Source organism: Ammodytes marinus, assembly GCF_949987685.1.
Source record: "Ammodytes marinus genome assembly, chromosome: 12".
Classification (NCBI taxonomy): domain Eukaryota; kingdom Metazoa; phylum Chordata; class Actinopteri; order Uranoscopiformes; family Ammodytidae; genus Ammodytes; species Ammodytes marinus.
In genome coordinates this window covers 17,118,448-17,144,436 of record NC_137216.1, presented here as the reverse complement: position 1 = coordinate 17,144,436, position 25,989 = coordinate 17,118,448, and the positions used below count along the sequence as shown (strand labels likewise).

At 39.4% G+C, this 25,989-nt stretch overlaps 1 protein-coding gene across 1 annotated transcript; it reads left to right on the top strand.

Moving 5' to 3' along the window:
• Nucleotides 1-262: 262 nt before the first annotated feature.
• stk39 (serine threonine kinase 39) lies at nucleotides 263-24,025 on the top strand (the record flags this gene model as incomplete). The annotated part of the gene is made up of 16 exons (XM_080038348.1): nucleotides 263-378; nucleotides 2,214-2,322; nucleotides 2,643-2,751; nucleotides 3,394-3,532; nucleotides 3,953-4,008; nucleotides 4,530-4,639; nucleotides 4,841-4,942; nucleotides 5,258-5,391; nucleotides 5,544-5,592; nucleotides 6,299-6,364; nucleotides 9,633-9,795; nucleotides 12,151-12,178; nucleotides 19,677-19,729; nucleotides 19,963-20,031; nucleotides 20,404-20,468; nucleotides 23,420-24,025. 16 exons carry the CDS (start codon nucleotides 263-265, stop codon nucleotides 23,495-23,497), a joined length of 1,446 nt encoding a protein of 481 aa, XP_079894474.1. The 3' UTR covers nucleotides 23,498-24,025.
• Between the last annotated feature and the right edge of the window lie 1,964 nt (nucleotides 24,026-25,989).

Here is a 25,989-nt window from a genome sequence, read left to right as displayed (position 1 = left end):
CCTTGTGTAGTCATGTCACTCGTATGGTATAGTGAGCGCGCGCGTGTGTATGTGCGCGCGCACGCGTGGGGCCCGTTATTTTCCGGGTTGTGCTCATCGCTAGCGATAGTTGCTCTGCTTCAGCCGCCAGCTGACACTTGTGCTGAGGAGGAGAGGTCAAATTAGACTTTCTCTCCCTCTCTCCCCCTCTCTCTCTCGGTGTCTGTGTGTCTGCCTGCGAGGGAGGCTGCTAAACCAGCGCAGAATCATCACCATCATCATCATGGCGGATCAAGGCGAATCTCCGGCTCCCGTCCAGGTCCACCACGCGCAACCAGCGCTGACAACCAGCTGGCCAATTAGCAGGGAGTCGTACGAGCTGCAGGAAGTCATAGGTTAGTACCGGGAGATGCTATGGACACTGTATATTATCATGGAAAGGCACGCCGCGCTGGGTTATCAGCTGTGAATGACGATGAGGGCCTACCGGCTTTTTTACAGCAGTAGCCTCCTGCGATGCTTTGCAATGCGGATGTTAACCGGCACATTTAGAGACCGTGTTCTTGACTATTCAGCTGAAAAGCAAGTTTACTGCACGGGGTTAAAACATAAATGTCTCACAGCCCATCCCAAGTGCGATTTTACCGGCTCGGATAATAGACCTACTCCATGAGTGTTCGGCACGTGTGTAGTTTATTAGCTGTCGTTACTCAAATCACAGCTGCTGTGACTGTGTAATACCTGCAAGATGTTTATTTTTCTTTTTTTATCTTTTTTTTTTCTTTTTTTTTTTTACTTCGGTTGTATGCGATGGATAGCATTTAAACGGAATTACCAGCCGATCACATTATTTCAGCTTGGCAGTGTTTCAAATGTGCAATGTGCTTAACATGATATAATAGCCTAATACAACTAGGCCTTATAATAATAGGCTTTAGTAAATACAATGATAATATGCTATTCATAGTAGCTATGTAATCCTTGTTGAATTGTTAATTTAAGTAAAAGTGAGAGCTAGAGTTCAGAGTTGGCTCATAGCAGCTGTAACTAACTGTAATTTTTGTTCTTGATTAATTTGAAGATTATTTATGCCTTAACCTGTAGTTTGTTAAATGTCAGCAAAGCTGAAGATTCCAATCATATTTTCTCAGATAAGAGCCATGTTTTTAAAATACAGGTTGACTCTAATTGGAGAAGCTGTAACGCATGTTTGAACTTTCCTGAAAATTATATAGGCCTAATTGGTGATTACCTTTCGGTCTGCTTTAGCACTTTTGTCACACACCAGCCATTGGCCTCTTGTTCAGTCTTGTTTATATAGCTAGAATATTAATATACAATTAATATAACTATATAATAATCAACGGTATCCTTTATGTGTTTTATGAATGTTGTTATTTAGTTAACCCTTGGTAGGCCTACATCTGCTATTATTGGCCTACATCTGCACTATTATTTGGAAGACTGTAATTATGCCTGTTGTAGATTTATAAACTAATTATGTATACTGTAGAATTCCATTTGGATTTACCTCCTCTAGTTCTACTTGCTCAGTCACATAATGCTGAACATCAGTGTTGTACTGAATCATATCATTTTAGAAATATTAAAAAGCTACTAAATGTCAACAATAACAACCACAATCAAAACCACAAATGTACTGAAAAAGCACAAAAGGAAGTTGCGAGAATATTTTTGGCAAATGCGCGAACTGTGCAGATGAACTGACAAGTCATGTCATCACTGATAAGAAATAACACCACAGCTGTGCGCTGCTGACTGTGAGGAGTTGGGGAGACCCCCTCTCTGTGTTCTCATAATCAGCTGGGAACAAGCCAGATCTCATGTGTTTTCTCCTGCTCCTTATCTGCCGCTAACAGTGGGCAAGCAACACGCTTTGTGTCACAGCTTCTCGGTGTAAAAAACTGTACTACTCCAGCGTGGCCTGATTTGTAACAAACCAAGTAAACAACCCATACTATTAGAGAAAAAAAGGTGGTGTAGTAGAAGTCAGCCTATGTCATTGTGTTCGTCTAGTGTTTCAGCCAGCACAAATGAAATATGAATACAATAACATAACAACACAAAAGCGCAGGAGCATAAGGCAAGACAGATAGGACGCAGTCGCAAAGTGACCCTGAGTTTAAGAGTGGTCTTCCAACTGTGTGTGCTGTGAGCCCCACTTAGCCTCTGTCCACTATGTCATCACTCTGTTCTGTTGTGATTCCAGGTAGCGGGGCCACTGCTGTGGTACAGGCAGCCCTCTGTACCCCTAGACAGGAACGAGTCGCCATAAAGAGAATAAACCTGGAAAAATGCCAGACCAGCATGGATGAGCTTTTAGTAAGTACAATAAATATGGGCTTATTTCCTCAGTGTGTGCGCAGACAGTGGTTGTGTGGCACTCTTCAATGCCATACTACTAGTTTCCCTCTGATCCATACACTCACTGTTCTAAGTAAGTCTGCAATGATATTCATTATTGCACTTGAGAGTTTGTAATACTGAATACATTCCTTTAAGGTGGTATACAGTCAGATGTTAGTCAATTTACTTAGAACTGTTAATATGGTTCTAAGTTGATTAATGCTTAAAGACCAATGCATGAACATCTTTCCATTTAAACATTGTTTGACTCGTCCTGTTTTTCTCTTTAACAATAGAAAGAAATCCAAGCAATGAGCCAGTGTTACCATCCCAACGTTGTGACTTATTACACCTCCTTTGTGGTGAAGGATGAACTTTGGTTAGTCATGAAGCTTCTGAGTGGAGGTAAGCCTCAGATGCCAGGGTGCATGGAACTAAATCCTACCACTTGATATTATGGTAATGTGTTGTGAATGTATTGATGCAAATGTTCTCTCATTTGCTAACTAGGTAACAGCTACTCAGGCTATAACTTACTCAAACAGCTGTTGTCTAAAAGGAGAAATAGGTCATACAGAATATACTAATGGTCTGTTAGCTACACTCATTACCCATCATATCATTACTTTGTATTTATCTCGTTTGTAAAAGCGACTAAAGCAGAGATCCTGTTTTAGCATTTCAGCCACTGTTCCCTTTAATTCTAAAAAACATCAAATCTAAATCATAACAAAGTATTTTTCAGCACCCAGTAACACACGCTTGGTTGCATGCTATAGTAAATACCATCTGTGGTGTTATGATGTCCCTTTGCACATCCTTATGGCCCTCTCTTGGGAAGGAATAACAGCAGTGATGTTACTCACTATAATGTACGACCCATTGTGTTTATTTTAAATGTTTTACTTTTTTATACAGTTAAAAGGATAACCAACAATTAACAGAGACTGGAATAATTTACGCCTGGTCGTAGACATTGATCATGTGTGTCTCATTAATATTTAAAAAAGCAACTGAATCGTTTCGTTTGCTGTGGTGTTTTTTTAGGCTCCATGCTGGATATAATTAAGCACACAAACAAAGAAGAGGACAAGAATCGAGTGCTGGATGAGCCAATTATCGCAACTATATTAAAAGAAGTCCTAGAGGGCCTGGACTATCTGCATAGAAATGGACAGATTCACAGGTAACACAATATAAACTGTTTCTTTTTATTTCAATGTTTGCTTTATTTTTATTTACGTTCAAGACAAGAGTTAGGAAAGTAATTGTAATTCAACCTAGCAATACAAATGCCTATTAAAAATGCGTTTGTGGAAGATAAAACATTGTCACTGCATTTTAGTTAAACAAATGGCTAAAATTTGGACACAAATGCCTTATTGAAAGTAATTGGGTCATCGTATTTATTGACAAGCAGTGCAGTTGTTGTTAACTCTCTGTATTTCAAGGTCACAGAGAGGTGGGCTTAGACCTCTGGCAGCCCCTTGGGCACAGTTCCAACTAGTGGTGGTGGGCTGTGGGACCCGTTTGAACAAACGGATGAATCAATGCCGAGCCACATGGTGTATGTAATTTGACTGTGTTTGTGTTTTGTTGACCTCAGGGATGTGAAAGCTGGGAACATACTACTGGGAGAAGACGGATCTGTTCAGATTGCAGGTGTGTTCATTGAATAACTGTTGACTTAACATGTATCCGGCTTGACCACTATATGTTTTGGAAGCCAAAGGCGAACCAGTGTTAGAATTTTTCTACAAACCATTTGAATCCTGATGGTTCAGATCTTTCTCTTTGAACAGCACATCCAAGCTCACTTTAAAAGTTCTGGTGACTGAGTTTAGTTTAAGTTGTAAAAAATATGATTATAAAATACTAATTAATTAAAAAGATATATATTTACAAATACAAATATTGAGAAAATAACTAACAACTAGCTACAGGTATTCTTCTTCTTACTATCCACTGACTTCTTTACCTGGCTGAGGTGGTCTAAAACAGAGTTTCTTTTTTTCACTAGCGAGTGACTGAGAGATCGGCTTTATGAAACGTGCACACTATATAAGTGATCACTGTATGAATAAAGAGCGATTAAACACTTATATTAACATAAATAAATCGCTTCACCTTTAAGAAAAAAAGAAAAGGTGTAATCAATGTTATATCATTATCTATATTTTTAGATTTTGGAGTAAGCGCATTCCTAGCCACAGGAGGGGATATGACTAGAAACAAAGTACGAAAAACCTTTGTCGGCACGCCATGCTGGATGGCGCCAGAGGTGATGGAACAGGTGAGTCTATCCATTAAAAAGGCAGCTGCTGATGACATAATGTTCACCATATCTCACTCTAAATGCGTTTTGCCTGTGCATAATGCCATTCATTTGTAGATGTAAAGCTACTGATGTGTGACTTAAATCAGGACATTAACATAAAGCCCCAGATGCAGGTGCATTACATTTTACAGATCATTGTTATCTTTATACCAACAGGTTCGAGGTTATGATTTCAAAGCAGATATATGGAGTTTTGGAATTACAGCCATAGAGTTAGCAACAGGCTCTGCACCCTATCACCGCTACCCTCCCATGAAGGTGAGTCTTATTGGTTCTTATTAAATCAGTGACTAATACAATCCTAAGTTTTCTTTCAGTTTTTACCAAAAACATTCCGCTAAACCTTAAAAATATAATCAATAGTAAGAAAAAATGTGTAGAGAAAACATTTTGACACGCTGCTTTTGCTAACTATTAAAGAGGGAACCTTTCATCCAAAGGAACTTTTTGCTTTTAATTATCACAACATTTCAGTTTCTCGCTTTGAGTTTCTTTACTCATCTGCAAAACTTTTTTTTGCTGGCTGAAATGTGAGTGCGGTTTTGACCTTTTTTCCTCTTGTGTTTTTTTTAGGTTTTAATGCTTACCCTACAGAATGATCCACCAAATCTAGAGACAGGTGTAGAAGACAAAGAAGCACTAAAGAAATATGGCAAATCATTCAGGAAGCTAATAACTATGTGCCTTCAGAAGGATCCTGCCAAAAGGTAAGCAACACAGGACATATAACAACAAAATATGTCAGTGAGGAGAGCTGATGCTGATGCAATTTGAGATTAATACAAATATCCCAATTAACATTCTGACAGGGTTGTGGTGTGATGTTTTTCCAACCATTTTTACTTTTCTTTATCTCTAGGCCGACAGCCGCGGAGCTTCTGAAGTGTAAACTCTTCCAAAAGGCCAAGGTATTTGTTTAATCTCAATATACCTTTTACATTTTTGTTATTTCTGTTATAAATTAATTTTTTAAATTATATCATACTGGTAACACACACTTTGCTGGATACAGCATAAAAAGTCCATAATCACACTGTATTTATCATATTATGTTATTGTAATAGTAATGACAGCAGGGAAAATAAAACTTCCTTGTTGTGTCATTTATTCTTTTCTTACATCTTATCTGATTACACTTTTGGAAAAGGCAGTTCAAAACTGTAGCACTAAGAAAGTTATTAGAAGTTCTGTGGCATTTCCAATATTTTTACATAATGATGATATACAAGTGTGTCCTGATGTTAAGCTTCAGAGGGATGTAAAGCTGTTAAACTATCTCCAATTCAAATTGCATTAGTTAGTTGTATAATCAGTACAACTTTAGTTTGTATAATGTTAATTTGATTCAATGGATTCAGCAGGATCAAGTACTGGAACCTCACCATATTGTTTCCATTTAAATTGATTTAGTCACTCGTCTAACTCTCGTAACAACCTTTAAAACTTTCATGCACCTTTCGTTCTACAACTAACCCAGTACATTTTTGAGGGCTACCATTAAAAAAAACACATAGTTGAGATTTTCGTGACTCATTATTCTATGTCACTGAATGCATCAGTTCGCTATGTTTATTGATTATGTTTTGGTTCAATGTTTTGATGTTTCTCTTGCAGAACAGAGAGTATTTGGTTGAAAAGCTTTTGTGTCGTGCACCAAAGATTTCCCAGCGAGCGAAGAAGGTATGTTTACACAAAACATGAACAAATTATGTGTGAGTGCTGGTATTGACTGAAGTCTCTCTCTCCACCAGAGTGTTGCATTTACAGTCAAAACAAGCTACGCGCGCTCACACCCTCAAACACGCCACATATGCTCAAACTGTTGTGCCGATTATGGATACATACGGGCCACTGTAGCATTGGAGAAAAACTTCACTCATGTATGGACATGGAACTGTGGTCAGTGGCTCTCGGCTTAGCTCCCTGCACGTGGCACACTAAAGACAAACGGGAGGAAATTAATTGTTAACATTTGATTGTTGAGCAGATTATTGTGCAGTCTGCTGCTCGCTCAGTCGCCCACTGCTCACAGCTTATTGGGAGGAAGTGCAGTTTTCAGCCACAGCTGATATTGGCTTCACATTATTCTACGCCTGGATGGCCAGTACAGACATGGGGAAACAGAGGGCCATTGCCGGAAGGCAGAGTGGCTCAGCGGAGGGCTGGAAATTCACTGACTGGTAGGGAGTAAATGGAGGGCATAGTGGATAGCAGGGCTGTCACTGTGTATGACGCTTACACTACGCACGGACAAGGCAGGGTGTCAATAAAGAGGCAGGCCACTGTTGTGGTGGTGTTGGCATTATAATGTTGTTGAGGGTTCACGTCGTAACCACAGCCATGTAGCAGTATTAACCATGTTTGGAAAGGTACTTATTGCTACTTAGGGCATTCAGATTTGTTATATTAAGCTTTGCAATACAGTGTATTACAGCCAGCACCTTTCCAATTTAATATGTATTAACAGTCTACACTGAGGCAAATTATGCTAGATTGAATGTAAACCATTGGCACTTTGGGAATCTACTTTAACAGCCTAGAACCTCCCTGCCCTGGAGCCATTTCATCCCAAAATTTAAATGCACAATTACAGAAGGCTCAGTGTAATTAATACACTTTGTTTATATGTGTCCTTTTAATGGTGTTAAATAGACAGCATGCCCATTATATATGGCCAGGCAGTGTCTGATTCACACGATAGCTTCGATGGATGAAATGTAGGAGCCACACAAACATTGTCCTTGATATTTTCTGCTGATTCAACTTACAGAGTCATCTGCATTATACATTCAGCCAACATCACCCAATGCTTGCAGAGACAAGCAATACTGCAGAAAACTTGTCATCTGCGGATGCTGTGTGAAATCTTTATATCAAGACCGCAGTGGCCTCGCTCTCCCGAGATCTTGTCCAGTTACTCCCCAACCTCTCTGTACACTACCACCTGAAACCTATGTACCTGTACACATGCAAGATCTACTCTCAGAAAACAAGCACTATGTGGGTTAAAGGGACAGGCGTCGAGCTAGACAGCTGTGATGCATGAAACCTCATTCTTAAATGGACTCCTTACTTCACCTTGAACATACCCCGCTGAATGAAAAGGAGATGGCAGATCCTCCGGTCAGCTGTCAACAACAGTCATTTAAAATGAATGCTTCATCTAATGAAAGGAGGGAGTATCTCAGAAATGATTTCCTTATATAAAAAAACGGGCATGAGGACTAGAGGAAATTACCTCTTACAGACAAGACCAAGAAGGATTTGTCTAGGCTTTTTTTTTTGTCATATTAGAATATGAATGTTGAAAAAAGACCACACTCAGGGTCGTTCAGTGTGAATTTGTAGATGTGAGTTGAGCAACCAGCAGAGGGCACCCTCAATACAGCTTCCAATTGAGAAAAATATAAGGCTAACAACCAACGTGGGCTTCAGTCATTGATTTGTTACATTATTTAAAATAGAGAAGGATTGATATTGGTTTCAAATATACGGTCCAGGGCACAGATGATGATAGAATACTGATCTAGTTTGGCACAGATGCTTTCTGAAACCTAAATTTGACCAAGCTGCGCATCGGTTTTATCCCGTGAGCCCTGGTATCTGTCATTACCAGCACTTCCACAGTCCGATCCTGTTTCTCCCCATATGCGAATATACCTTCATACATTTAAAGTGGGTTGAGCTTGTTAACTGAATATGTGTGTGAATGTCAGTGGTGCGATCATGTAGGGCTGCTGAGTGCATTGATTTGTGTCTGTTTTGCTCAAGGACCCCGAGCAGAACTGGGGGAGCCTTGGTTGTGTGTCAGGTTTGGAAAAACAACCCAACACCACCACAGGGGTAGTGCTTCTTTCCAAAACCTTCAACCTTGTCTAAAGCTCCGGGTCTTTATATAATCCCAGCACTAGTAGCTTACAGTTTTGTGTGCCGTCTCTCCTGTAACGCTGTGGCGCTCACACTGCTAGACCAGTAGTCTAGTAGACTATTGTTGCTTGCTTTACACACTCCTTTTGGATTGTAGAACTGCAATAATTCCCTGGCTGCCTGGTAATGCTGGCTATATTTGCATTTATATAACCATATAACTGGTGTTTAACCAAAATTCTCTTATTTTGCCTCCTCGTATCATTAAACAGTTTTCCATTGTACTGTGCTGTACATGTTGTGCTGAACTAAAGCTGTTTACTACAACTTTATGGTTTCCATTGGGGTCCTGTAAGTCAGTGTACTTTACATCAGTGTACTGTACATCACCAATGCTGTGTTGACATTGACACCAGTAACCTTTGAAAATGAGACAACCCAATACATGACCTGCACCAGAGGTCTGTGAAAGACTTTTGAATATACAGTATGTATTTGTTACATTGCTGAGAAAGGTTTCAAAATAAATGAAGTTTATTATTATTATTATTATTATTATTATTATTATTATTATTATTATTATTATTATTATTATTATTATTATTATTATTATTATTATTATTATTATTATTATTATTATTATTATTATTATTATTATTATTATTATTATCAAACATAGGCTAATATAATTTGTCTCCTTTGCATTTATCATTATTAGATTATAACCACAACTAGCCCGCCTGATTAGTTTAGACTGATTTAGTTCCAGACTATGGTGTTGTATTGCTGCCACCATTACTAAAAGGAAAGTTGGTTGTTATGAAATAATTTTTATAAAAAAGATATGACATACTTGCTCATAGTAACAACATTATCCAGTTTCTACAAGACACTTATAGCAACACATCTCTTTGCTTTTTACTGATGTAGGCTACAGTGTTGCATTAATTGTCGCAAACTTACAGCCCTGTAAAACCTGACCTAACCTGGGTGAACCACAATGTACATATACAATAAACCTATGAAGGACATTGTTTAACCTGAATACATGCTGGCTGTGTGTGTGTGTGTCATGGTCAAGGTGAGGAGAGTCCCAGGCTCCAGCGGTCACCTGCACAAGACAGAGGACGGAGACTGGGAGTGGAGCGACGATGAGCTGGACGAGGGCAGTGAGGAAGGCAAGGCAGCAGTCAATCAGGGCAGGGTAGGTGAGACGCCACAAAGGCCAGCCTCAGCACAGCAGTGTGTATTCTTTCATATTAACTCAGGATTCTTTATAAATATATATTTTTTTAAAGCTGCTTTTGTGGTCTCTTTATTTACTGATCTGCCCATGTCTAAATAATTAGCTGAAGAGTTATCCAAAGCATTTCTTTTAAAATATTTCTGTAGCTAGAAATACATTTCACGGTACTTCACCAAGTGCCTGTGTGATTCTGGCGAAAATGTAAGGGGCAGACAGTAGAGACTTAAATAAGTATTGAAGAATTCTAGAATAGTCACATTTTAAGTTGAAAAGTTATTGTGTACAATATGCCAGTGGAAAATCATATGGAAAAACTTTTTTTTTTTTTTACATCAATCTTACATAGTACAGCTTTAAATGCAGATCAGTGTGTCAGTAAGACCTTATTATAAGTCATAATGAAGGTTATTTTTTAGACTCAGCTTTGCGTTTAATTACAATAAAAACTACATCTTGTGAATGGAATTTAGGTATTTACTAAGGTGTTGGTCATTATTGTTGCATGTCAATTTTCACCTGTTTTGCAAGACCTTTATGTAACTTCCCCTGTGTCTTTGACCATGCACATTCCTTCCCTCCCTGATGAGTCAGTGCGTTTTGGGTTTTGGAGAGCAGATGGCTCTTCTCGGAAAAAGCCTGTCGTGAGATCACTGTAATGAGCTGGAAGATAGCAGCAAGGATTTGAGTGCAGGAGGAAGTACACAGCTACGATGAAAGAGCCCTTTGATAAAGACTTTAATTTATGATGCAATAAATATGTTACCAAAAGTAATGATTTAACAAAAGAAGCTGTTGCCGATACTACTTGTTCAAGGATGTGTTTTTAGCTCCCTTCAACGATCTCTTTCTTGTTACTGTTGTTAACAATGAAAATACAGGTTTGACCTGAGAGACAGATGGGCAGGTGGCAAAACAGATGCAGATACATTTGATGAACACTAAGAAATGCATTAAGAGTCTTCATTACAAGTTTTTGTTGCTCTTTGAGAAGCTATAAAAAAGGAAATCATTCATTAGTATTGCTGTGAACCTGTGAATATGTAAATGTGTGTCTGATTTTTCCCTCCAGTCACGAAGGGTCAGAGACGAGGCCAAAGATGTAAGTCAACGCCTCCTCTCATGCAACAACATGCAATTAAAATGATAAATATATTTTTCTGTTCTGGTGAAGAGACAAGTTGTGCTTGGCAGAGTAGGCAGTAGAATTTAAATCATTTTGCCGACTTGGTATGCTTGTGTAAGAATCGTGAACTCAATTATTAATGTTTTTTTTTCACCACACACATTTGTAATGCAAAACAGCCAAGCACTTGTTTTAAACCACAAACTGCTCTTAGTGATTGTTTTAAATGGACTTCCTTGTGTTGACTTTAATGAGATGAGCTCTGACTTTATATTTACCAAGGACGTAAAAGCTTTTGCACAATTCTGCCTCTCATTTTGTTGCTCCTAGAATGAGGAGAATGCCAACAATATCCCAATTGACGGGTTGTCTATTCAGCATCCCCAGGTGAGGGGTTCAGCAGCAGCACTAATTTGTGATGATTCAAGGACCTAGATGCTACTATGATTACCTGTGTGTGTTTGTGTACATCTATGCTGCGCATACCATCCATGTGTACTACTGCTAGGCTAGACCAAGTGCATTAGTTGGCGTGTGTGTGTGTGTGTGTGTGTGTGTGTGTGTGTGTGTGTGTGTGTGTGTGTGTGTGTGTGTGTGTGTGTGTGTGTGTGTGTGTGTGTATGTGTATGACTGCTGTCGGCCTCCTGGAGGGATGCTCTCAGCAGTAATAACTCAGAGTAAATGGCTGTCTGCCTGACAGTGCCAGCTCAATGCACGGTTGTATTTCATTTAAAGGACTGGCTACCATTGCAACCCATTTTTTAAAAAGGCTATTGTCATTTTGAAAATAAGCCAAAGCAATTTGAGGTGTAGTCTTGTGCTCCAGTAAGAAATTGACTCCGAAAGCTACAAAGCAGTTATTTCTTATCCCTAATATCCATTATTTGCTAGACAAAAACAGGAATCCATCCTTACACAATACACCTATATTGTCCCTTTTTCTTTTCCCAAACAACTTTCCCCGCAGCTTCATTAAGTGGGAGACATTTTTCAGAAATAATAAACCGTTGGAGCCGACTGTGCGGTTACACACTTGAGGTTTATATTTTCTGAATTTATGTTACCAGAATATCTTACTATGCAGTACAAGCTGCTCACAAAATTGCTTCTTCCTCTTTCCCCGCATAAAAGCATTTTTGTTTGTCTGATCTCCAGGTCCATTAGTTTACTATGTAAACTGATGTTTTCTCATGCAGGTTGAACCTTTGGAGGATACACCCTACATTCCAGGTGCTGTGAACATGGTTCTACGGCTAAGGTGAGACAGTAGTTTCCGCCTTTAAAAAAAAAAGCAAAAATGTAAAAACCGCTATGCTGCTGTGAAGTAAAAGTGTTCTCACTTAATTTTGTCCTAAACATGCAGACGATTATTGGGTTGAATGATCTTTGCCTGCTTTGGAGGGGATCTGGCTTTGTCTCAGCGGTCGTGTCATAGGGAGGGGGATCGTTGCACTCCATTGGTTCTTTGGCTCTGTTCCATAATGTGCTTTCCTCCCATCCCACCTTTGCTTCTTGCTGTATTGTTGCAGACATTGATGAACACATTTAAATGGCAAACTAGAGGTTTGTGAGTCAGAAATAGATAATATACAATATTCCAACTAGATGTAGTGCCCTTTCACTTGAACGTGGTCAATAAGCAAGGCCGATGTTTACAATATAAATACATTATCTCATGTGCATCATATAAACCCTCTATATCTTACTCGGTGAGAAAACACACAGATAGAGAAAGGGAGAGGATATTTGTAAGGGATGCAGCAACAGACAGACAGTGGTGCATCTTTTGGACAGTGTAAAGACTGCCTTTAGCTCCCTGGTGTGCTGGTTGCACCGTTTACTCTTGGTGGAACAGACATCTGAAGGTTCCTCCCCAGGCGTCCAACATGGCACAGAACACTGCTTTTATCCCGTGCTAACAAAAAAACAGTGTCCTGGATGCGCCAGGACACGGTTTACTGTTTGATGGGCTGGTGAAGGGTCGTTATTTTAACCTGGTGATTCAAAATAATTGGCAGTTTTGATGGTTCCCCCTACTTTTTTTTGTACCTTAGCCTTCCAATGTATCCATGGACTGTATGATGCCATTGAATCTGTTGAATGTAGGTCTCAAACACAGGAGGCATAGATGTCGTAATCAAAAGTACAATTACAACATGAACTTTCACTGTAGCTTTTATTAAATGTAAAGATGCTGTTATGCTGATAACTTCAGAATAAGCTTGTACCGTGCTAACAAATGTATTCATTTCTACAGAGAAATGCATTCACTGTGTTCAATAGTCCTTGGTATTAGGCTGTCACGTCATCTCACTGGCTTGTCAGCCATAATATTCACTATTACAGATGCAGACATGTGATTGATGCCTTCATAGACGGAATCTCATGAAGCTTGTGGATATTTCTCCCCTAGCTATATATATATGCTCTGGTGGAAATCTTTCACTATACTCTCTTCTTTTACATGCTCACAAGTAGATACAAGGAGAGTGTTCGCGAATGGAATTTTTTGTATTATGCTTTATATTCCCTGAACTGGAAAATACTTTAGAGAACATCACATTATATTTGAAACCTTTTGAAAGGGTGTGTTCACTTTATCCTTCTAAAGCTATTTCTGATTATTTCTGTTATTTTGGGAGCTTCTTGCTTTATTCTAAATGCGATAAGACCACGAGAACGGGTACTGTTTTTTTTTCTCCAGACTAAGGAAATTTTCCTTAAAGAGAAACTAGGCTTTTTATTTGAACTGTTTTATGGCTGAGAGGAATTTGGCTTATATGTTCTTAAAGTGGATCAGCACAGAAGGTATTATAAGACGAGAGACTGCATGATATTTTGGGATTCTCTCTGGCTGTGTTCCTATATGTTGGTGTCAGAACAAGACATATTTATGGCCACAAACTGCTTGGGGCTTCATAATGAGTGTTGTCTATAGGTAGGATGATTAACTGAAAGGTTTATCTGGATTCCGGACACATCTTTCCTTGTCTCATATACAGTACGTTGATATATAAGAGAATAGCTTTTTTAATTTAACTTTTTTTTTGACAGTGGCCAGGTAAAATATTATGATAACTTATGTGTATGCAGGAACAAACAACAACAATGATACCCAAGCTATATATATATTTATTTTTTTTGCAGCACATTATGGCCCTTGAGAATTTGTTAAAAAATGTAGGCTAAATGGTGAATCCATGAAAGTAACTGCATTTGAGCGATCCAAATAAACAGCTAATTGGCCTTCTCTCTCAAGATGATCAGCATGAGGTTATGGTAATACGATCCCCTCAGTAGCAGAGACAGTGAAGCAGCAACAGCATGATTGGATTTTTGTCAACATTTTGCCTGGAACTCATTCAATAATTTTTTTTTTTTACAAAGGCACTGAGGCCTCCTGAGAACAGCGTTGTCAGCAGTTTCAAGGGGGAAGTTATAGGACTTGCGTAATATGCTTGCTGTTGGTGCAATGTCATTGGAGCTTAAATAGCTAAAATAGCACAGATGCAAATTGATCTCCCTGAGCGGTTCGGTCTGGAGGTAACATTTCCATGTTCGTCTATATAAAGGTTAACGGGAAGTCGACAAATGTCTGGGGTAACTACTGAAATATCTTCTTCATGCATTTTAGAGGCCAGAAAATGCCTGTTAATGTCCATTATTAGCCTGAGGTTGGGTGCACAGTTGCTGCCATCTTGTTGTCAGTTGTTTTGAGCTGAATGAATCCCATCATCAACCTCTGCACAGGCTCTCACTAGGTGTCGCTAGCACAACTAAGGACATGATCCCTCATTGGTTATCCCTCTGTTGGCTTATTATACGCTATATTTTGGAAGGAAGGTGTTTATTCCCAATTTGACATTTATGAAGACTATAGGAATAATCTATAAACCACAAAAATACTGTTATCCATATGTTGACCAATCCTAAAAATAATCAGGTAATGCTTTCATACCGATCTCTAAGTTCCCGGGAAGTTTCCTTTAAAGAACTAAGTAATTTAGTTGTAATTCTAGGGGACATACGAATTTCCTTGGAAAAAAAAACATACATATTTTACTTTTAAGGTTTTTCTTGGAAACTTTTCGAATTAATTCAATTAATAAATCTGGAGACTGTAATTTTTTAAAGTGGATAAAATGAAATGCCTTCTAAGTGGATACAATGAATAGCCTGAACTGTTTTTCATATGCATTCAGCCATGTGATATGCTTTTAAGATATGAACTTTGGGTAGCCTACTTTTTATACTCAGCAGAGCTGTAACACGTTGACTGACAAACTTGACCTTGGCATAAAAGGGGGAGCATTTTAACAAAATTGGTCCCACTTCAAAATCATGCATAAAAAAGCCTTTGTTCAATGGGACAACACATTTATCACACATACGACCCAAGTTAGTTTGTAATGTATAAAGAAAAGTGGGTTGGCGGGTTAAATGCTAATATTACCACTGTTGAAGTGAGAAAACATTAAATCTCCAGATGGCATTTAGATGGTGCTGTAACTCTCACTCGTCTTGACACCGTTCAGTCCACGCTAGACAGCTAATCCCAAATGGTCCTGATGTAATCTGACAGAATACTTTCTCAACACTATGGGTTTCCGACAGAGGAGGCCGGTTTTAGGCAGGATTTATTTTGGCAGGGTTATGATCCTCTGACACACATGTTGCCTCACGTCTGCAGCATGTCACCTCTGATTCCACTGCTGTGAATAGAGATCGTGTTTAAGTCCATCTACTCCAACCAAGCTTTGTAAATCTAAAACCAAAAAGCCACATTTACTCACAGCTAAACTAATAGTAAATCCTGACACACGACATTCTGTAAAGATTTGCAACTCTAGCAAACTGACAGCAGATATGCCTTTGGTCATGTGTATGTGTTGAATTATGGCTCTATCTTATCTGAAAGGAGGGTCATGGGTCATTTTTAAAGAATAACGATGCCGATTAATGCAAGATAATGCTGCAATAAGTCTGGAGGGCACATTTTATTACTGCAATCAAACAAGCTGGATGAATACATGCCAGTTTATTTATACATTTTTCTACATTTTACAGCATTCCAAGGTTAAGGAAACATACCACCTCAAAGTTACAGTTACATCACATCACTGTGTGAACACTAAAAACACATTTAGCCTAATGTTAGTGCCCGGTCAGACAGAATCTGAACAGATACATGCAGTGGGATACATTTCCATCCATAAAGTCTGACAGGAATTGAGGAGAAGCTGTTCAACAGCTGTAACCCTTGTGTTGCCCAATATGTGAACAAATGCCCCATCAGTTTTGTCAAATTTTGACAGCATCTTTTAAAAATGAGGGAAAATTCTCATTCAATATAATGTCCATTATTTTTTAGCTAATCATCATGTTTATTTCTTGGGGAAAAGGTACACTTTTGTTAAAGAGATCCTATTATACTACTTTTCTGGTCTTAATTTCTTGTTAAAAACTGCTATAGAGCAACCTGACACGAATCACATCACAAAAAACTATGTAGATTTTCAGGAAGCTCTTTCTCTTATTTTGGCGATCCAGCAGGCCCTGTAAACACTTTGCTTCTGCCATCTCCGCCCCCTTCCCCCCTTCCTGCAAACCCAACTCCGTTGTGATTGGTTACCTTGCGAAGGGAAGTCGTGATTCTAAGCAAAGAATCAGCCCGGGCGGGACGCGAACGCGGGTCTACTGCTTCGTAAACGATCTCTCTACCGGCTGAGCTAAGCGAGCACTGGTCTAGTGTTGTCACCCCCTGCTATATATAGCAACCTAGAAGCTTGCCTGACCATATATGGCAAAAAGATCTGGTGACACACATACCGGAAATTTGAACAAGTTTGGCTCGACTGGCTGCCATAGTTTTTAGTGCTCTGCACAGCCACCCCGAAATGCATGTACGTAATTACTTGATACTCTAGTATGGTTAAAGATGACTATAAATCATTATAACAACGTTTATAGGTCATAAAAGTCGAAAAGTATCATAGGTCCTCTTTAAACAATAGACCAAAATGTAAAGCATTTGACCGCCTTTCAGCTCACTGTTTTGGTTATTGTTGCTTGCCACTTTACTATTTTAGGTCACTTTCACTGCCTCTTCTTATCGGTGCCGTTTTCAGTTAAATAGCTCTAAATAAACCCACTGAATGCTACCTGCCCAACATTTAATGACACACATGTTAATTTAGTGACTGACTAGTTGGTAGAGACAAAAATAAATTGTTTTAACCCTTAAACAGGCAACAGTGGAAAATGAGTTTCTAAAAATATTTTCATGTTATCACTCATCTCTTCAAGACCAAAGAAAAATATTTCCACATCAAATTTTTTTATACTTTGTATATTTTGGGTTTTACGAGTTGTATCTCCCAGGATACGTTGCCCTATTAAGGTATAAAAAAAGCCGAAATGGTAAAAATATAAATTTTTAATTTGATGAACAAAAATGATAAATTGTTGTTTATCTTGTCCATTTAAATTACAAATACAACTTTTTAAGTACATTTTATTCAGTTTTACCAATCTAGTTTCATCAAATTGGATCAGCCACATCCAGATGGGCAGGCTTGAGACGGTCCATAGTGACCCGCTGTAGCTTATCCCCCATGTCCACCACAAAGTTCTTGGTCCCCACCTCCAGGACACAGAAGGGCCCATCGTAGGGGAGGCTTCAGGGGGATCTGAGTGAAGGGGCTGGAGTTGCCCAGGGCAAAAGTCCAATGTGACGCGCCCATCCACAGAACCGCAGCGTCCTGAAGGAACTTTCCTGCGACCACCAGTGGCTGTCTGTAAACCAATTCAGCAGATGAAAACTGCAGGTCCTCCTTAGGGGCAGAGAGCCAAACAAGCCAACAACCACAGGAGGCAGTCAACCCAGTTGCGACCCTTTAGCCATGCAGCTCGGATGTGAACTGTGGGCCTCTGTACAAGGTGAGGTCAGCCGGCATACCAAAACGGGCTACCTATGACCTGAGGAACGCCCAGACCACTTCAGCAAATACAGAGGAATGGCTTCCGGCTACCTGGTGGTGCTATCCACCAGGATGAGGAGGTCAGTGAACCTACGGGAGGAAGGCAGGGGGCCCACCAGGTCCTTTTTGACCTGGTCGAAATGCCTCTCGGGGACCAGAATCGGCGCAAAGGGGGCTTTGGTATCATGTGTACCTTGAACACGCTGACAGGCCAAACTGAAGCTAGCCCAGGTCTTTACATCACTCCTGAGGCGGGGCCAGACAAATGTAACACCCACCAGCTTAGTATACGGCTTGTGGTCCACGAAGGCAGTGAAATGGAGGCCGTCCAACAGGAACGTAGGGACTTTATGGTGCCGTGTGCATGAACCTGGCACGGTGTCCTACTTGTGTACCAGTTTAATGGCTCCCTTTGTGGAAAGCAGTGCCCAAGGAAAGCAATGGATGACAGGCCAAACTGTAACTAAGCAGGATTGACTATTAGTCACTGCACCCTGATCCTTTCAAACAGCTGCCACAGGTGTGTCAGAGGCTCCTCTGAAGCCGATGCAGGCATGATGCTACACTGTGCGCCTACAACGACCAGCAGCCACCAGCTGGAAATTATATATTTAATTAACAGCAGCTTACTTTCCCTGCCAGTGGCTTTGGCCATCCCTGGGCAGTTAAGTTTGTGTTTTGTGCCTGGAAGGCACCTTCCGCCCCCAACGGTTAGGGATAGGGCCTTCCAGGCAGCACTGCCCTAAGTATACATAAATATAGAAAGATCATTTTAAAAGTGAAATACAGTAATAATGTTGTAATGGGCACAACTGTTCATGATAATATATGGTTCTGCAGTCATTATCAACATGCTTTCAAGTTTTAAATAAAATTCAGAATAATGAACATTGACCAAATTTCTACCCCCTAAGCAGGCAACGTATCTCTGGGGATACATACATTTCAAATTCTGCTAAAAAACCCACACACACAGATGGATTTTTTTTTTCTTCATCAGCATGTTAAGACAAATGTCCTAATTCAATATATGAATTTAGATTGTTATTCTAACAAAAATAAGTATGTCTAATATATGATTACTTACACCCTGGGAAGCTGGCGCTTCACCACTGGCGTCCATGTTGATTTCTGATCAGGCTGACTAAACAATGAAAGATAACTTGAACCAAATCATGTCACCTAGATGCTAATAACAGACAAGTCTTTTGATAAATGCTAACTAGATTAGTGAAAACCTTCCAGCAAGCCCCCTACAGGATGTTAAAGAGTATGTATCTCCCAGTGCACGTTGCCTGTTTTAGGGTTAAGGAGAGTGAATGATGGACATCAAATGCTTGCAAGTTAATGTTTTTGCCACATCACGTATATCCATTATGTGTTTAGAGCTTGTTTCTACTTCCCCCAAGTGGCCCAAAAAAAATCAGTCAATGTCCCTTTAAAGAAAACGGTCCTGTTTTTTTTTTTTTTTACCAAACTCATTGATGTGGCTCTACAGTGTTAGCCTGCCAGCTTTGCTGCTTGTTCTCCTTATCATCCCTTATTGTAGTTCACATAAGCACCACATTAATGTTTAAACACACCAGCCCTTGATTCGTGCTGTGTTATTGATGTTCTTCAGGTCAGTCCTGGAAGCGCTTCCTTTGGATGTTGCCCCTTCCTCTCTGTTAGAGGAGACCCATAGAAACACAACTGTAAACCAAACAGCGCTGCAACAAATCTGAATATGACATTTCAGACATTACTGCAATCACACGCTCTGTTCTCTTCTCACAGGAACTCTAGAAAGGAGCTGAATGACATCCGGTTTGAATTCACTCCTGGGCGAGGTAAGAGCTCTGCATGGATATGAAGGTGATAACATCTTCAGGCACTGTGAATTGTTTTGTGTGTGTGTGTGTGTGTGTGTGTGTGTGTGTGTCAGTGTGTGTGTGTGTGTGTGTGTGTTTGTGTGTGTGTGTGAGAGAGAGAGAGAGTTAATAGCAGTGTTAATATCTAATACAATTACCTGCTAAGTGGAAAGTTGCAGGCCTTAACATTTGTTATGTTAATCCCTCACAAGACACGGCTGATGGTGTTTCTCAGGAACTGTTCTCAGCCGGCCTGGTCCACGGGCTTGATGTTGTTATTGGTAATGTTCCACCACTTTATTGTAATCAATTGTGTCTGAAGTGAATACATTCTTATCCTAGCACGTGTAATATAAAACATCACTTTAAGAGTTTCACACTCGAAATGCTATTATCAGAGATGGACATTGAGTTCATTTGGAGAATCCAAAGAAACTGACATAACTACAGTTGATAAAAAAATTATTTTGAAACTATACAATAACATAACCATAATAAAAAAGAAATACGGAAAGTGATAACATTAAATATCTTGTTTTTCTAGTGTTGACATTTACACCAGACATGTCTTCTACTGTTCTGACGTTTGAATATGGTAAATATGGTTTGATATTTATCGTACATTATGTTCTTCTGTGTCCTCTGCATTGCAGTTGCTGCTAACCTTCAGAAGATTGTAGATGACCCAACTACCTACAAAGTATTGACCTTTAAGCTGGTGAGTTTTCAGGTGATTGATGGATGATGTCACCCTGCCAGGTTTATCCTGGCCGACAATGTCGAGACGTAGACAGCTTGTCGATGAAAAGTTCAGTGAAGAATGTAAGAGCTTGAGTTATTAGAAAGGCCACAAAGAAAACAAATACCTCCAGCATCAAGATAATGTTTGGTCTGTGAAGGAGATCAGACATGCTAGGAGACAGGGGTGAGGGATTCAAGTAGTATTATGCACAACAATTACAGAAGCAGTCATTAACACTGAAAATCTTACTCTCCAACAACGCAACATACCAATCTGAATCAATTCTAAATGGCTTCACAAATTCCAATAATCAATTTTGTATGCTTCGAAATAACTTACGGTATGTGATAGGGGGAAGAAAGCAAAGTGTATCGCAATCAGACAGAAGCACCCGGACAATGTAAAGCATGCTTGCGCTAGTTATCTTGTAGTTTGTCTTCCAAAAATACTTTTTCACAGTAAGTGGTTTTTTCTTCTTCAGAAAAGTTACCAAATTTTTTATTTTAGTTTTTGCAAATATTGAACCAGTGATGTTGGTCACTTAATTAAACTTTCATTCCACCATTATCATGCTGATAGAAGTCTGTAAAATGCGTTACATTTTTTCACCCCAGTCGTTCAGAAAGTGAACTTCAAAACTTGGCTGATCTGCTTGTTATGTTTAATTTTGCCTTTAAGTGGAGTAAGAGCCTGGCAATAGTCAACTTTAACAATACTTTTTTTTTTATAATCATTTATCTTTTCACTTCTAAACTTACATTACATATATAGTATGTGCAGATAAGTATCTATTAATCTATCAGCTACCTTATCAATACACAATAAAATAAGATACACACTCAATTAATTATTATTTCATTTAAAATAAACATTGCATGTTTTAAAACAAGGTGTAGTTGCAAATTTTGATATTTGGCTAGTCACTCGTATTTTGTGACAAGAGCTTTTTTGCTTCAGTGTTTCGAAGAGTTTTAAGTATCTTCCAAACTGAGTGTGATCTAATATCTATATTTGTTATGTTTGTCTGGTCCAGCTGCACAATGCTTGTTCACATTAAGCATGTTTTTTCACTTCACTCATTTTGAGTATAATGGCAATGTGTCACATCTACGCATGATCAAAAATGACCTTGTTATTTCCACGTATATAATTACAGCAGAAGAGAAGACTGATGAAGACTTAAGTGCATGTTGCGTATGCGCCACTTTAAGGAGTCATTTGTCAGAAGCGATAATGTCAGCCCTTATGAATTGGACAAAAGTATGTAAATTATGTTTTACTGACCCTTTCTCCGTCGTTGTGGGTAAACATCATCTGTTCTCCGGGTCCCAGTGCTTTACAAAGTGACCTCTCTGTCATGGTTGCATTATGTGAGTGTTGCAGGTGGACCAGTCTCTGGAGAGTCATAGAGTGAGGGCAGTGCAGGGTGCACCACTTATATAAATGGACTGGCTTCCATTTCCATATGTTTACTCTGCTCCATTGCAGCCAGTGTAAAAATCCTCTGTCTCCAGCTCCGCACTGCTTTTTTTCAAAACAAAGAGTTACGAATGCGGTGTCACAACACACACAGCGAGTGAGAATAATGACCCTCACTACTAGTGAAACACCTAATGCAGACAATTTACGGTGTGGGTGCCACTTTATGACTTAACTGAACGAGAGGTCACTGTAGACTCAGAAAGAGTGACTTGTTTCCATAACAGTGGCTCCATGTTCATCAGGCAAGTGCAGAGCTCCAGAGACATGCGTCTCTCCCCCTTGATCGGGTGTGAATTGCTCGAGGCCGGCAGGTGTTAGGCCACCCATTCACACAGGATGAGAGCGGAATGAAAGAGAACAAGTCTCTGGTTTTCAGGGAACACTCACGAGACAAACTGAAATGCACAAAACATTTGGGTGAGATGAGGGGCTTGAAGAAGGTTCAACTGCAAAATAAATGTTGTGCTTTGTTACCGGGAGAGGTTCAGTTAAAGGATGATGGACTTTATTGCCAAAAGCATGTGGACACCCAAATAGAGTATGATCATGCCTGAACTATTGCATCATTCTATAGTCTCTACCAAAATACATATTGTGTATATGATACAGTTTAAAGGAATATGATATATATGTATGTTTCAATCTGTGCAAATTACATGGGAAGAAAAGCCAATAAGACCTTAAAGTTTGGTTTATTTTCAAATTTGATCGAACTGCACAATTGACATACTGCAGGTGAAATGACGCCAACACTGACCTTATTAGTGTCAACATATGACTCACCCACATTAAAATACTGTTTCCAAGTCAACGCAATTTTAGAATTATAGGAGTGCAATTGGAAAAACCTTCTGCAACAATATAACTAACATTTGCGAAGGCTTAAAATAACATTGATGTCAGTGTCTTCACTTATAGTTCAAAAATTGAGGCTGGTGATTTTCTATATTTTTCTCATTGGCAACAAATCCCATTAAAAGACCAAAACCAACAATACATTTGTCACTTTTTCACTAAATTGTGCAATTGTTGGGGCTTATCTTCAGATGAGGATTAATATGATGCATATGATGCTCTTGTGAGTATCAACAGCTGTGTAATTACAGACTTACTTAATCAAGATAGGTACAGTGTCTGAGCTCATCAGCTCATCAGAACATGTTTGGATTTGAAATGTTTCTGCACAGTGAAGGTGTCCATAGCATAGAGGAATAATGTAGATCAGGCGACATAGGCAACTCTTTTAGACGGTAAGATCAACTAATAGATTGCTCCTGAATTTAATTACAAACCATATCATAGAGTTTTTGAAAAGCAGGTAATGAAATAAAAGACTCTATAACTTGCAGTTGTTTCAGTAGCCTAAATAATCTGTGCTGCTATTTTACAGAAAATGTAAAAAAAACTAAACAATAACTTTACACCTGCTCTTCCTCCTCACGCAGGGGTCCGGCTGCGACGACTCGGAGATCCCGGACGAGGTGAAGCTGATTGGCTTTGCACAGCTGAGTGTGCAGAGCTGATGATGCCCTCTTCACGTAACTGACGCAGGTGAGACTGTTCAGGGGCAGACAGACAGACAGACTGAGGAACACACCGCCACCACCACCACCTCCTGCAACATCTATCCCCTACCCTACACCCTTCCTGAAGACTCCCCCTCCCCACTCCTCCACCCTTACTTTTCCCATTCCCCGAGGCCAAGCTCTGCCACACTCTCCTTCGCGCTTGCGACCCTGCTCACTGTCCCCTGCCCTGACCGTTTAACCTTTTACAACATTCCACCGCCCAGCGCACAGACCGGGATCGGGATACAGCCCAGGAAACCTAAATATGTTACTCAGGTGGTGACGTACGTTTATTATTAAGATGTAGCTTTGAATGTTTTTAATTTATTCGTTCATTATTCTCACCTTTGTTTTACACCGCATTACCTACGTGAGTGCAGAAAAGGTCTCATTATTTATTGAAATTAAGTTTATTTGTCTTGTTTCTCACGCTGTTTCTTCGCCTCAGTGAAATTCAAATTTGCTTTGACTGGCATGTCAAAAATCAACTCATTTGTGATGTATCCTTGGGGGGGAGGGGGGGGTGGGGGGCTGACATTTCAGAATGTCAGATTTAGTCAATTTACGGCGAAAAAAAGCACATTTTTTCCTAATAACGTACAGTAATGAATGTCATAAAAAGAGAATGGATTGTATATCTGTGTCATGACATTACATTGACCAGAAGCAGGGGAACGATTAGCTTGAGTGTGCAGTAAACATAATGAGACCTGGATGCTACTGTGTATGATTTGCTGCTCTCAACAGTGCGAATGCTTCAAAATGTTAGAGGTGCCTTGTTAATTGTTCTGTGCCTAAGAAAGTTGTTGATGAGTGAGACCACGGGAAGAGCAGAACCCCACTGATTACCATTTCACAAATGTATTAATCCAGCAATGACACAATTCAACTCAAGTATCTTAACTTAATGAGACAAGCTTTAATGCACTTTTGGGCTGAGCGTGTGCACCCGACAAGCAGATGCTTAGCCCCTGGAGACAAGTTAACTTGTGTGCTTTTGTCGTCAAGACAAATAAAACATAATTGAACGTGTAGTTGTGTTATCTGCTCATAGACAGAAACCACAACAGTTTAAATTTCTTCGCTCTGTCCTGCTGCACTACAAAACCTTTTATTCCCAAAAATATAGCCGTTTCTAAAATGTACTGTATGACAATGCATCTGTGGATGAAACCAAAAGGCAACTATTGAGAGGGTGACGAGCCATTTCTTTGTCCAAACAAGTCCTGTAGCTCTTAATTATTTTAAAGTATTGAGGTGGTAAATATTAACTTCTACTAAATTCTTTATTATGAAGTAATTTATTGCTTTTTTATGTACAGTATGTGAACCATTTCAGCATATAACCCCTGTTCCCTCTCTGTAATCGGCTGATGTCAAATTTCTGATGAAAAGCAACAATAAAGACTTGCTATTATTTAAAAATTGTGGAGTGGAGTATTCATTATTTAGCCTGGCTATCGCCGGACAGCTCAGTCATCGCCGGCAGCCTCGGCTGGGTTCACCCAGGCTATTCATTATTAGCTGACGTGCCAATCATGACTTGATAGCACACAACGTATAATATCTGACATATACAGTATCTCTCTTTCTCTCTCTCTCTTTCTCTCTCTCTCTTAAATGTGTGATTTAGCAGATGCGCTACAAAAGGCCCACTCACAACTGTAATTTTGCCTCATGGAGGCATTTAATACATTTACAGCATGGACTTAAAGTCAATTCATGTTCATTTTATGTAATCACAAATCATAATTTTGCCTCAATTGGTTTAACAATCTGAACAGCATACGGCACCCTCTGTCTTCAGAACCTAGATTCAGTTAGGATATCCCTCTACCAGGATGAACAGACATTCAACAGATGTTTTGTGGTAAAAAATAATCTAACGAATCATGAGCCATAAAGGGTGAGCAGCTAACAAACAGCTGCATTTTGGTTGCAGTGTCGAATTAAATCTAGGATTGTATTTATTGTGGTTTTAAAGTGAGACTGCACATTTTATGAGAAGGGATGACATATTCTTCTATATAAAGTTGAATTCATGAGCAATACTGTTGCTTTATTTAAACACTCCATGGTTTTGTTTGGTTTGGTCTGATTTGACCAATAGTTCTAGTAGCCAATGTTATTCAATACTAGCAGACTTTAGATCAATGTAACTGACTATTGTTATACAACGTTTACCCCTATCCTGTCATTTCAGATTTGTAGGCCAATCCGACGTAGTTGGGGAATTTACATAGACATGCTTTAAAAGGCTAAATCATTTAAAATAAGCCCTCATGGATCACTGTACAACTTCCTAATTTTAATTAACCTTAAGTAACCCCCTGCAAGTCTAGAACAGGGAACTTGAAACGGACAACAAATAGACGCAGTGATATAACTTTAATTATTCAAGTATTTGTTTTTTAATATAAAAAACATATAATATATAACAACAACCC